Genomic DNA, 14,571 nt, shown 5'->3' on the forward strand with positions numbered 1-14,571 from the left:
ATATGGAATTTAAAATGATTTATACTTTTACTTTTGATAGTTAAGTATGGTTAAAATAAAATACTTTGACTTTTACTCAAGTATAGCAGTTGGGTACTTTATCCACCACTGACCAGTAGTGATTTAGAAATGTCCTTGTTTTTGAAAGAAAAGCACATTTTTTTGTCCATTAAAATATCAAATAGATTTTTTATGGACTATCTACATAGGCCATAATCAGCAATCATCACTCCTGTGTTCCAATGGCATATTGTGTTAGCCAATCCAAGTTTATCATTTTAAAAGGCTAATTGATCATTAGAAAACCCTTTTGCAATTATGTTAGCACAGCTGAAAACTGTTTTGCTGATTAAAGAAGCGAAAAAAAACTGGCCTTCTTTAGACTAGTTGATTATCTGGAGCATCAGCATTTGGCCAGAAACAAAGGACTTTCTTCTGAAACTCATCAGGCTATTCCATGCGAGAAATTGCCAAGAAACTGAAGATCTGGTACAACGCTTTGGTACTACTCCCTTCACAGAACAGCACAAACTGGTGCTAACCAAAATAGAAAGAGGAGTGGGAGGCCCCGGTGCACAACTGAGGAAGAGGACAAGTCCTCAACTGGTAGCTTCATTAAATAGTACCTGCAAAACACCAGTCTCAATGTCAACAGTGAAGATGTGACTCCGGGATGCTGGCCTTCTAGGCAGAGTTCCTCTGTCCAGTGCCTGTTCTTTTGCCCATCTTAATCTTTACTTTTTCTTTGCAACTGCCAAGTGCACATTTTATTAACTCAAGTTTCTAACTAGTTATATCAAACAAGAAATAAGATTATGCAAATATATTTATTTTATTAAATTCATTTGAGGCCTTGTCTTTATTCAGCTTTGACTTATGTTTCTTGTTGCAATCATATTTCTCCACCATGTACCCTTTTAGAAAATAAAGACAAGTACAAGAGACAACCAACTAGAAGCCATTATCAATCATCTGCCAGCAGAGGTCACATAAGACAACACAGAAAAACATTTGATAAACAATGTTAATCTTACCAACAATGGCCTCCAGTCTTCTTATTTGGAGGGCCTCCTTGGCAACAGGTAAACAAAAGAGGAAGTAGAATGGGTAAGTATACCAATATGAACATACTGTACATGTGCATACAAACATACTTATTAGCTACATTTCAATAGGTCCGTGCTATCTGGGGTCCTTGGGACATCCCTACCTCATTAATGTTGACATAATGGGTAAGGGTTAGGGTAGGGATGTCCCAAGGATCCTGAAATAGCACTGTACCTTCTTGGTTACCTTAACTTTTTCAAAAAGGGGTGAGATGACACAGGAGTTGAGCAAATCCAAATGAGAATCTCCCACGGAAATTCAGGCTAAGGTTTTGCGATGGTTTGAATGGTCAAAGATGGAAAAGGTACCCAATTGTCATACTTGAGTAAAAGTAATGATGAAATAATAAGTAAACAATTATTCAAGTAAAAAAGTGAGTCACCAAGTAAAATACTACTTGAGTAAAGTAAAAAAACTGGTTTTACTATGAATCAAATTCCTTATAACCAGTTGAATGATATGTCAACATTTAGATTTCTCCCTAAATAGACATACCAAAACGTAATTATTTTTCATGATGGCCATAAACAATAACTGGTCATGTTGCATAGTTTAAGAAAGAACATTGTTTGTATAAATTGCTGAGGTGTACTCACTTCTGAGGACTCAATCTCAAATATTATGAAAAATATGTTTTTATTTCCTATTCCCCAAAAAATGTAGCTTGAAATGACAGAAATTATTTTAATATATTAACACCTTTCCCCTTTAATAATTTATTTTACGGTTATAACATACTTAGTGACAGTACAATTTTGGAACTATTTCATATAACTTACAGCAGAGAATTGTCTACTAAATGTCCTCGAAGAGGCAGAGACACCATTAAAATGTGTGCAGACTCGTTACAACTTCAACTTTAAGCAAGAAGTGCTTTTGTCCGTCTGTGACCAAGAGAAAGTAGTCTTGCTCCAATTCTATTAAATGATTGAGCCCTCACATTAAAAAATGACAATCTGGCAGACAATATCACAGCAAGATGAAACCACAACTGTTGGATTCGTTAGACAGTTTATTTATGTAACCTTTATTTAAAATAGGCAAGTCAGTTAAGAACAAATTCGTATTTACAATGACGGTCTATCCCGGCCAAACCCTAACGACGCTGGGCCACTTGTGCGCCGCCCTATGGGACTCCCAATCACAGCCGGTTGTGATACAGCCCTTTTAAATACTGCCTCCCAGGCTGGGCTCTGGCTAGGCCAGAAAGTCTGACATCACTCCCTATGCAAATGTAGAGGTAAGCAAACCGGACGGCACAATTATTAAAACATTTTTACATTTAAAGGACAGCGAAGGGCATACTCCAACACAGACGCCATTTTGATCAGAAGCATTAGGGATGGCCGCGCGTTCTCTTGATAAGTCCATGAATTGCACCATTTTGCTGTCTTGCTTCAGAATTCTAAATGTAACAAGTACTTTTAGGTGTCAGAGGAAATGAATTGGAGTAAAAAGTACATATTTTCTTTAGGAATGTAGAGCAGTAAAAGTTGTCAAAAACATAAATACTCAAGTAAAGTGCACCATTCTTCAACAGTATGAGGTATGTTGAGTATCTTTGCTCCCGTTTGATGGATGTGGTGGGGTGTGCCATGATCATATTGCTATTTACAGTGTGGAAAAAGTACCCAATTATCATACTTGATAGAAAGTCACCCAGTACAATTCTACTTGAGTGAAAGTCGAAGTATTTGGTTTTAAATATACTTAAGTATTAAAAATAAAAGTATAAATCATTTCAAAGTCCTTATATTAAGCAAAACAGACAGCAATATTTTCTTATTTATTTATGGCTAGCCAGGGCCACACTCAAACATAATTTACAAATGTAGCATTTGTGTTTAGTGAGTCTGCCAGATCAGAAGCAGTAGGGATGACCAGGGATTTTCTCTTGATAAATGTGTGAATTGGTAAATGTTCCTGTCCTGCTAAGCGTTCAAAATGTAAAGAGTACTTTTGGGTGTCAGGGAAAATGTATGGAATAGAAAGTACATTATTTTCTTTACAAAAGTAGTGGAGTAAATCTAAAAGTTGTCAAAAATATAAAAAGTAGTACTTCAAAGTATTTTTACTTTATAAAAGTCCCTCATCCATGCATGACATGGATTTTAGTTTTCATGCCCAGTCAAATAAACAAAATCAATTGTTTATTTAAATGTTTCAAAGAATATTCCTAACATAAAGATAAAAAGAGATACCTACTTTAGAAAAGAAAAGGAGAATCTTTAAGTGTCAACTTTATTTCTCATCCCCCAATACTAATCTCTCCTTAACCATTGAGGTTCTGCCTTCATTTTTCACATCATCATTTTGATATGCTAACATTTTATATACATTTTTATGCTGGAGTCAAAATCAAACGTCCGAATGTAGTGGAGGTGATTTTTGATTCCCACCAGTTTCCCAAGGTCAGTAGGACAGACATCAAATAATGCAGTGAATTGATGAGTTCAAGTAGCATCTACAGAGGACTGCAGTCAAATATCCTGTATGTCAAACTAATGAGCAGGGACTCCTGTTGCAAAAAAATCCTCAAATTTCTCTCTGTTAGACAACTATGTGGGCATCATGCAATATTCTCAGAGATTAATCATTAATTTATTCAGACCCCCACAAGAACCGTGTCTCCACTTGGAAGTTGAAACATGTACCTCTCAATCTTCTGTCTGATGCCCACACAGGGTACAGTCATGTTTTGTGCATTCTCTCCATGCATCCTCTTAGGGTTTCATTTGTTTTGAAGCATCAATCCCAAACCAGTGGTGAAAGATTTGCTACTATTTTAGCAGTAATGTGGTTTCTTCCCCTCTGTGACTCCTCATATGCCATTTCATTATATGCTTATTCACATTGGATTGCTGAGTAAAACATTTGTCACAATCCTGTCAGCGAAATTATTTATCACCCGTATGAACCCTCATATGGACTTTCAGATGACTTCTTTCAGTAAAATGTTTGTTACAAAGATGACATGGATGTGGTTTGTCTCCTGTATGGCTCTTCATATGAGATTTCAGATTTCCCTTTTGAGAAAAACATTTTCCACAATGATGACAGCAATGCGATTTCTCCCGTGTGGCTCCTCATGTGCTGTGTCATGTGTGTACTCCTAGTGAATGCTTTGCCACAATCATGGCAGCAATACAGATTCTCCCCCGTGTGGCTCCTCACATGTTGTGTCATGTGTGAATGCTTTGCCACAATCATGGCAGCAATATGGCTTCTCCCCGGTGTGGCTCCTCATATGCCGTGTCATGCAATCCCTTCGAGTGAATGCTCTGCCACAATCATGGCAGCAATACGGCTTCTCCCCTGTGTGGCTCCTCATATGCCTTTTCATATAATCACTTCGGGTGAATGCTTTGCCACAATCATGACAGCAATACGGCTTCTCCCCTGTGTGGATCCTCATATGCCTTTTCAGAACTCCACCTCGAGCAAAACATTTTCCACAATCCTGACAGCGATGCAATTTCTCCTCTAGGTAGCTCCTCATATGGGTAATTTGTTTAGAGTTGGACCTGATAGGTGATTTCAGATGGGACACCACGGATTTCCTGCCCTTAGAGCTGATAAGGGAGCTTTGTACTTTTTCTGTCCGCATCCTTTTTGATTTCCGCGTCTTCAAAGCGGACAGAGGTCCCTCACTCTCATTCCAGTCAATAACTTCACTATTTTCACCCTGAGCTGCAGAACAGGCTGGATTTACTGCAGTGATGGGCTTATAGTCACTGGCTAGTTCTGATGAGTCCTCTTCCCCAGGTTCAGTTTTGATCTGTTTAGTGGAGGGGTCTCGGTCTTTGTATTCTTTACTTCGGGTTATGCTCAAATGTGAGGACTCGTCATACTCACTTTTCACACTGAAAGGAATGAATACAGAGTCTTTATCATTCTTCAGCTCTTGAAATGGCTCTTCTCCATGGCTGGTCATAAGTTCCTCCTGTTCCTCTTTAATCTGTGTGGGTTTTGAGTCCTGCTCCAGACTGAGGCTACATTCTTGTTCACAATGGTTCTGCTCAAGGTAAACCTCCTCTTCAGAGACTGTGGTTTTCTGGAGATCTGAAGGGAAGGAGAAAGAATGTATTTGAAATAAGGGTTTCTGTAAACCTGGCAATATTTCAGGTGCAGCGAACAACTAATTTACCATTAGAATGCACATGAAAAGCTTTGTATGCCTATTTGGACCATTCAATGTAAATTCTTCAATTATCTACTTTCATATGTTCTTACTCATTTGCAACGCTCATGGAATTACTAATGTAACGGAATGATCCCAAGGTTTATGTACACATCCACCCTCTAAACCACCATAAAAGTTTTTCAACTGGTCGCTCAGAACAGCATTGTTTCCGTTTAATGAGACGTTGCATGTTGTGCCCCCTGGATCATATTCATTAGAGCACACCGCAATAAACTGTAGCATAACATTTTGTAATGTACACTCAATGTAGCCTTGGGTTCTCACGAGCTCCCCTAGCAATGTAAACTGGAACCTCAGCAGCAGAGCTAAAGCTTGTGTCCGAGGTCGTGCATTGGTGTTTAGCCGCAATTGCCATATTTTGGATTAACCTTAATTTAGCGACATTTTCTTCATTCTCAATTTGAAAGTCACCGATACTTGCTAAACTCCCATGGCTAATTGCAGGGGGAACGTTGGAATATAGAAAAGGATTTGTCATTAAATTTGTAGCACAAATGTATTTAATAACAGAGCATTTTCTAAGTCAAAACGTTCCACCTGCAACTAGCAATGGGAGCCACACCGGTGTCTTCCAAGTCAAGGATGTAGAAAGTATTGCCATGTAAAGGTTAGGTAAAAAACAGCTGACGGTGCTTTTCATTACCTAAGCCACGGGTAATCAACTACTACTTGAGAAGGTCCGGTCACACAAATTTCCAAGATGGCAAAGTTCCAGATGGATATTGTCATTTATCGGCGTAGTAACAAACCCCCACCTCGTGGCCCATGTGACGCCAAACTGTTAACACCCTTCGTTGGTGCAGAGAAGATTTAGTTAATTTAAAGCTAATTTCCTGCTATTCTACACACTTTGCCTATGTATTATGTGTGTTCATACTGTACGATACGTGACTCAACAAAATCAATGGAGGCCCCTGGACACCCTGTTGTTTTTTGAGCATTTATCAGCCTAGACATGACCCACCCTGTCTCAACCGATGGCGGGCTCAACACAAAAACCATAGATCTTAAAAATGGTCTAACTACAACATATGCAGAAATGTCTATTTTTTTTTTTTTTGTTGATCATTTTAAAAAGGAAAAAATACATGTTATATATTTTCCAGTGATGAAGACATGGATGGCTCATGGTATGGTGGGTTATTATGCAAAATGGGTCAACTTTGGGCACCTCTCTCTCTCATAAATGTTTTGGCATTCAAGTCCAAAAAGTCACTTTCTGACCACTTCAACCATGGACAAATATGTATGGAAAGTTTAATTCAAATCAAAAGGGGTGGGGTCAAAAAGTGATTGAAATCAAATGGAACAATCTCAAATGGCTCGTTTGCATAAAGGCCTAATGTAGCTCTGATTGGCGTATTTAAAAAAAAATAATTGTCCAAACGCACGGCCGCATTCCCACTCTATATTGCTATAGCATTTTCACAACTGCCTTAGTGTATGTAATTCCCAAACAATAAGAATTGACGAACACTTAAATTTGGTCATTTTCAAGTTCTCGCTTGTCAGAACATTATTCTCAAACGTTTCATTCTTCATGGGGCGTGTACATGAGCAGATGTTATAATATTTCATGCTGCTAAAATGCTGTCAGCTCCACTTTAAATCACCGTAGAGTAAGTGTGTATTTTGCATTTGAAATTATTTTGATATGAAAGTAGAGGGATTTATGTTTCTAGATACGTAGCGCAATTGAGAATTAATTCATGTTTAGATAGAGTATTTGACTGTTTTGGCTACCAGAGCCAAGTCGCTTTTATAAAAGAATATGCAATGTCCTTATAGGTGCTAAAGGAGTAGCCTAACGTTAGGCTCCTTTAGTCCATTATTGGGCTAGGGCTCCCCCAGTCCGACGCTACTGATCAACAAGAAATAACCCATGTTTAATAGCTAAATTAACGAATTGCCAATGTTTAATGACGAGACGTAACGTGTAACAAACCTGCTCTATGTAACTGTATCTCTGGTAGAAGGATGAAATCAAGCAGCCTCTTTACACAGTCGTTCTCCTCTTTCGATGTGGAAACATTTTCCTGGTACTCTGTTATGGTCTTTTCAACAGCTCTGAATAGTTTCGGACACGCTCTAAATCGTTCGTTGAAAATCAATCTCAACAACTCTATATTAGACATTTTCACACAATGGTTGGTAGCTAGCTATCTAGTGTGTTATTTCTTCTTCTTCTTCTTCTTCTTCTTCTTTAAGCTTAAATGACAGACTACTACAGCCTATTGGTGTATTGCCGCCACCTACTGTGCGAGGAAATGAATTAGATTTATTTTTTTATTTTTAACATTCCGGGAAATGGGTATGTTGTTCTTTTCCATGCGGCAGATATATTAGAGAAATGGGAAAATATGAGTCGCTGTGGCCAATGACACCCGATCAACCTTTACTCTCTGTCTTTGGTACTGCAAATTCAGCGCTCCGATGTTTTCCAGACTAGCCAATCACAGGAGAGTCCCTTAAAACACGCCATTCCTGACCGGAAGTGACTTTTTCGTAGCAGATTAGGATAATGAACAATTCGTAATAAATTTAAAAGTAAGTCTTTATTTTTTTTATTGTACGGGTAAAAGTTCCGACTTTTATTTAATTCAATAAACTCATGCCTGTTCCACAGATACTGCGTTTTGGAAGTGTCAATGGGGAAATTATATTTGTCTTTCATTTGGTACCAATCGGTCAGCAGGTGTCGCTATTTTAAAAGGCAACTTTAAGGGTCATAGACAGTCATGAAGAAGATAATGCGCAGATTATGCAGTTGGTAAAAGCTTTTGGTAGATGTCAACCAAATTAAATTCCCTGTTGTGAATTATGCTACCAATAACAAGTCAAGTAACTATTTTATTTAGAGACATTGAGAGGAAAATAAGTCAAATGTCAACATTTCTGTAGGCCAAAGTAATATGGGGTAGAGATTTTAATACAGTATTACATGATAATCTAGATAGATGGCCTCCTAAGGATAGCAACTAGGAATATATGTTTAAGTGTAGGTGTTTTAGATATTTGGAGACATAAGAACTTATATAAGACGATGTTTACATGGAGTACCAAAGATGTATCTATTGAATACCGTATTGATTTCTGGCTGATATCTGAAGATATGGCTGACAAGATTGATACAGTCGCAATTTAACCATCGATTTTAACACACCACAAAAGGATTTCAATAAAGATAAATATGCATGGTTTGTCAACAAACAACAAAGTTAGTAATGTTTGCTGAAAATGTAATAAGACTGTACTAGAGAATTAAGTATTTAAGAAAAAAGTAGCAGGAATTATTGATAAATATTGGAACCGTGCTTGTGATATGAATACCTTTGGAAGTTACTGGGAACTAATGAAATTTTATAAGGCTTTTGGCTATTTCAGTGGGGAAAGAAGTTGCTTGTGCGAAAAGAATATAACATCATAAATGGAATAATGGATTATACAAAAAAATCTGATCTAACGAATCAGGAATTACTGGAGCTATCATCCATACAAATGCAGTTTGACCGTATCTATGAGGAAAAGGTCCGGGGAGCGTTTGTAAGATCAAGGCAAAAATGGATGTAAGAATGCGAGAAAAATACAAAATAGTTCTTTATTTCAGAAAAAAAGGCAGGTGAAATGAATTCTGTATGTAAATTAATTATCAATAATACACCCAATGAAAATCCTAAAGAAATCTCTCAGCATGTTGCCCAGTTTTATCAGAATCTGTATACATCAGCCCAGTTAATATGGATTCTTTCTTAAACAATGTAGAAAACATTGCTCAGAAGATAATGATTTCAGGGATTTTTGTGATGATGAGTTATCTGAAATGGAAATAAAAGATTGTATTAAAAGCCTAAGGCACTGCATCGCAATGCTTGAGGTGTCACTGCAGACCTGGGTTCGAACCCAGGCTGTTGTAACAGTTTAGACCGTCCCCTCGCCCATACCCTGGCGCGAACCAGGGACCCTCTGCACACATCAACAACAGTCACCCACAAAGCATCGTTACCCATCGTTCCACAAAAGCCGCGGCCCTTGCTGAGCAAGGGGAACCACTACTTCAAGGTCTCAGAGCAAGTGACGTCACCGATTGACACGCTATTTAGCGCGCACCACCGCTAACTAGCTAGCTGTTTCACATCCGTTACACTGTGTCACAGCTGGCCGTGACCAGGAGACCCATGAGGCAGCTTATAATTGGCCCAGCGTCCTCCGGGTTAGGGGAGGGTTTGGCCGGCTGGGATTTCCTTGTCCCATCACGCTCTAGCAACTCCTTATGGTGGGCTGGGCGCCTGCAAGCTGACTTCGGTCACTTCGGTCGGTGTTGCAGTGCAGATTGGCAGGGTCGTGTTTCAGAGGATGCATGGCTCTCGACCTTCGCCTCTCCCGAGTCCGTAGGGGAGTTGCATCAAAGGGACAAGACTGTAACAACCAATTGGATATCACAAAATTGGGGAGAAAAGGCATAAAAAGTATCCACAAAAAATAAAGCCTTAAGGACAACAGATTCCCTGGAAATTATGGTTTAACAAGTGAGTTCTATAAAACATTCAATGATCGATTGATTCCTTTCATTCTTGCTATGTTCTAAGAATCAATAGAAAAATGGGAGTTACTGGTTTCTTTAAATCAAGGTGCAATTACTTTGATTCCCAAATCTAATAAGTATAGTCTTTATATAGACAACTGGAGGCCCATTAGGCTGTTGAATAATGATGGAAAGTTATTTGCCATTGTATTTGCTAAAAGCTTGAAACAAGGCTTACATCATAATTGATGAAGAACAATCTGGTTTTATGCATGGTCGACACATTAGTCATAACATCAAATCAAATCAAATCAAATTTATTTTATATAGCCCTTCGTACATCAGCTGATATCTCAAAGTGCTGTACAGAAACCCAGCCTAAAACCCCAAACAGCAAGCAATGCAGGTGAAGAAGCACGGTGGCTAGGAAAAACTCCCTAGAAAGGCCAAAACCTAGGAAGAAACCTAGAGAGGAACCAGGCTATGTGGGGTGGCCAGTCCTCTTCTGGCTGTGCCGGGTGGAGATTATAACAAAACATGGTCAAGATGTTCAAATGTTCATAAATGACCAGCATGGTCGAATAATAATAAGGCAGAATAGTTGAAACTGGAGCAGCAGCACAGTCAGGTGGACTGGGGACAGCAAGGAGTCATCATGTCAGGTATTCCTGGGGCATGGTCCTAGGGCTCAGGTCCTCCGAGAGAGAGAAAGAAAGAGAGAATTAGAGAGAGCATATGTGGGATGGCCAGATAACTCAGGTCCTCCGAGAGAGAGAAAGAGAGAAGGAGAGAATTAGAGAACGCACACTTAGATTCACACAGGACACCGAATAGGACAGGAGAAGTACTCCAGATATAACAAACTGACCCTAGCCCCCCGACACATAAACTACTGCAGCATAAATACTGGAGGCTGAGACAGGATCAGGTTGATCTTAGATATGATTGACTATAATGACCTCATCCTTGATGATAGTTTTCTTATGTTTGTTGATTATATAAAGCTTTTGACACTGTAGAACATGAGTTTATATTCAAAGCAATAACTTTTTGGGGTCTGGTGATTTTTGTTTTTAAAGCAGTCCCAACTTTATATAGTGGTTGTACTAGCTCTGTGAAATTAGCTCACGGGACAACCCAAAGATTTGATTTTGGCCATTGCATTAGGCCCAATTAGTCAATTTTATTTTTTATTGGCTATTCAAATTATGGCTCTTCATATCAAGAAAGGGCTTCGTCAAGATATTTCAGCATTTGGCAAGGAATTTAAATGATGTCATCTGGCTGATGATACCACCATATTTTTGAGAGACGGGAATGAGATTTCTAAAGCAGTTTCCTGTATTGAAGACTTTTCCATAGTTTCAGGTTTAAAAATTAATATCAATAAATCAGTCTTATTTCCACTCAAGGACTGTGTTTTACAGGAAGTATATGGTATCCCAATTAAAGATAAGGTGACTTATCTTGGAATTGTTATATGCAAGGATGAAAAACAAAGGAGTAAATTAAACTTTAACCTCATTATTGAGAAAACAAAGAAGAAATTGAACCTCTGGTTACTGAGGGATATTTCATTATATGGTTGGGTTGAAGGGTTATCCAGATCGTTTATATCTCGTTATCACTTGACTTACCCCTTCAAATTGTAACAGACTTAGATAACATTCTTTATCATTTTATTTGGCGGAACAAGCCTCACTATCTATGGAAAGATATACTCAGTAATATCCAAAAACATGGAGGTTCTGAGGTTTTAGATTTTAATACTCTAAATAATACTTGTAAAATAAATTGGATTCTGAAGTATATTAATAAGAACCAGAACACTTTTTGCAATGTAAGTGGGACATTTGTGGAAATCCATATCAATGACGTGTCTTTTCCTTTGAAATGCAAATGATTTGCAAATGATTTTCAGCCAAAGTTTCGTGTCAGGGCCGGGTTTTATTTAAATGCTACCACCCACCAGCATGGCATGGTTAATTACACAGAAAGAGTTGCACAGTTATTCCTCTTTGCAGCTGAGCCAAACAGCCTTGCCTCCACTTGGCCAACTGAGCCATGGAGCAAATTTTTAAAAGGTAGGGATGTGGATCAGAAAACCAGTCAGTATCTGGTGTGACCACAATTTGCCACATGCAGTGCAACATCTCATTCGCATAGAGTTGATCAGGCTGTTGATTGTGGCCTCTGGAATATTGTCCCACTTCTCTTCAATGACTGTGCGAAGTTGCTGAATATTGGCGGGAACTGGAACACGCTTTCATACACGTTAATCCAGAGCATCCCAAACATGCTCTATGGGTGAAATGTCTGGTGAGTACATGAGGTGATGGCGGTGGATGAATGGCATGACAATGGGCTTCAGGTTCTCGTCAACTTATCTCTGTGCATTCAAATTGCTATCGATAAAATGTATTTCACTACTAAATGTTTCCCATCAGATATCTTATAATGGCTTTCTGCCAGAATTCAAAGAGCTCTGGATGAGTTACATTGGTGGTCGTTGCCGTTTTAAGATTGGGGAGGCCAATTTTTTTTTTATGTATGAGCATGGCCTTATTTCTATTACAGCATATTGGATGAATGCCATTAATATTTCATTCACCCAGCTCAATGTAACATTGATAGGTTTAGGCTACTACATGATACTCAAATTTCACCTATACCCATCATGAGGTTTCTGCAACTTAGCCTTCAGAATTAAAGTTTAGAACGTGTCGAGAGACAAATTGGAGTAATCAAGGTGACAGACTTGTTTACGTGCTGCTGTGCGTTTTATTGCTAACCTTACTTTGCTACCTGACAACTTTACGGTTTTTAATTACCGTATATATTTTTTAGTTTTTCCCTCGCTCAACTTTTTTTCATTCAACTTTTTCACTCCAGACGCTTTATCTGGACGTGGTTTGTCAGAACCTCCACCAGCCGAAGCTAAGTAGTAACATTAACATGTTGCCTTCTAATTGCAGTCGCTGTACTCATAATATACAGGAGAACGATCGCCTTACAGCGAGGATAGCTGTGCTGCAAGCCCAGCTTCAGACGCAATCGTTAGGCAAGGGTCATTTCAGTGTAAGAAAGGATGAAACAGCGTCTGTGCCACCAGTAAGTACAGATAGTAGTATAAATCCCCTTGCACAGTCCCCGCAGCCGGACAACTTTCTCACGGCTTCTGGAGGGAAGTGCTGTAGGAATGTTCAACCTGTGTCGCTCATTTTGCCAACAGAAACTTTCAACCGTTTCTCCCCATTAAGCAGCGAGTCGGAGTCAGAGGCTGAGCCTTCTCTGGTCTCTACTCCTCCCGTTACAGGGTCTGAGACGCTGAAGGCTCCCACCATTAGCTCTGACAAATTGAAAACACTAGTCATTGGCGACTTCATTACCTGCAGTATTAGACTTAAAACTAATCATCCAGCGATACTACACTGTTTACCAGGGGGCAGGGCTACCGACGTTAAGGCTAATCTGAAGATGGTGCTGGCTAAAGCTAAAACTGGCGAGTGTAGAGAGTATAGGGATATTGTTATCCACGTCAGCACCAACGATGTTAGGATGAAACAATCAGAGGGCACCAAACAGTCACTGTAGTCACTGCAACATAGCTCCAGAGTGTAAATCAGCTGTAAAGATGTCGGGATCGAGTAATTATCTCTGGCCCCCTCCCAGTTAGGGGGAGTGATGGGCTCAACAGCAGAGTCTCACAACTCAATCGCTGGTTGAAAATGTTTTTCTGCCCCTCCCAAAAGATAGAATTTGTAGATAACTGGCCCTCTTTCTGGGACTCACCCACAAACAGGACCAAGCCTGACCTGCTGAGGAGTGACAGACTCCATCCTAGCTGGGGGGGTGTTCTCATCTTATCTACAAACAGACAGGGCTCTAACTCCCCTAGCTCCACAATGAGATCGGGTGCAGGCCAGGCAGCAGGCTGTTGGCCTGCCAGCCTAGTGGAGTCTGCCACTAGCACAGTGAGTGTAGCTCAGCTATCCCCGTTGAGACCATGTCTATACCTCGACCTAGGTTGGGCAAAACTAAACATGTATTCACCTTAGCAATCTCACTGGAATAAAGACCTCCTCCATTCCTGCCATTAGTGAAATAGATTGTGATACCTCACATCTCAAAATAGGGCTACTTAATGTTAGATCCCTCTCTTCCAAGGCAGTTATAGTCAATGAACTAATCACTGATCATAATCTTGATGTGATTGGCCTGACTGAAACATGGCTTAAGCCTGATGAATTTACTGTGTTAAATGAGGCCTCACCCCCTGGTTACACTAGTGACCATATCCCTTCGTATCCCGCAAAGGCAGAGGTGTTGCTAACATTTATGATAGCAAATTTCAATTTACAAAAAAAAAAAACGTTTTCGTCTTTTGAGCTTCTAGTCATGAAATCTATGCAGCCTACTCAATCACTTTTTATAGCTACTGTTTACAGGCCTCCTGGGCAATGTACAGCATTCCTCACTGAGTTCCATGAAATCCTATCGAACCTTGTCATGACAGATAATATTCAAATTTTTAGTGACTTTATTATTCACATGGAAAAGTCCACAGACCCACTCCAAAAGGCTTTCGGAGCCATCATCGACTCAGTGGGTTTTGTCCAACATGTCTCCGGACCTAATCACTGCCACAGTCACTCTGGACCTAGTTTTGTCCCGTGGAATAAATGTTGTGGATCTTAATGGTTTTCCTCATAATCCTGGACTATCGGACCACCATTTT

The 14,571-nt window shown here is 39.5% G+C and overlaps 1 protein-coding gene across 2 annotated transcripts; it reads right to left on the bottom strand.

The window, feature by feature from the left end:
- Positions 1-877: 877 nt before the first annotated feature.
- LOC110525337 (zinc finger protein 41) lies at positions 878-7,668 on the bottom strand. Of its 2 annotated transcripts, XM_021605366.2 has the most exons (4): positions 7,257-7,668; positions 4,963-5,169; positions 1,035-1,071; positions 878-914 (listed from the first exon to the last, which is right to left on the bottom strand). In XM_021605366.2, exons 1-4 carry the CDS (start codon positions 7,444-7,446, stop codon positions 893-895), a joined length of 456 nt encoding a protein of 151 aa, XP_021461041.2. In that variant the 5' UTR covers positions 7,447-7,668; the 3' UTR covers positions 878-892. The 2 variants fall into 2 exon arrangements, with proteins under 2 accessions (XP_021461041.2, XP_021461040.1); XM_021605365.2 differs by lacking the exons at positions 878-914; positions 1,035-1,071 and having other exon boundaries at positions 3,046-5,169.
- Positions 7,669-14,571: the final 6,903 nt, after the last annotated feature.

The sequence above is a fragment of the Oncorhynchus mykiss genome, chromosome 6 (genome assembly GCF_013265735.2).
Source record: "Oncorhynchus mykiss isolate Arlee chromosome 6, USDA_OmykA_1.1, whole genome shotgun sequence".
Lineage (NCBI taxonomy): Eukaryota > Metazoa > Chordata > Actinopteri > Salmoniformes > Salmonidae > Oncorhynchus > Oncorhynchus mykiss.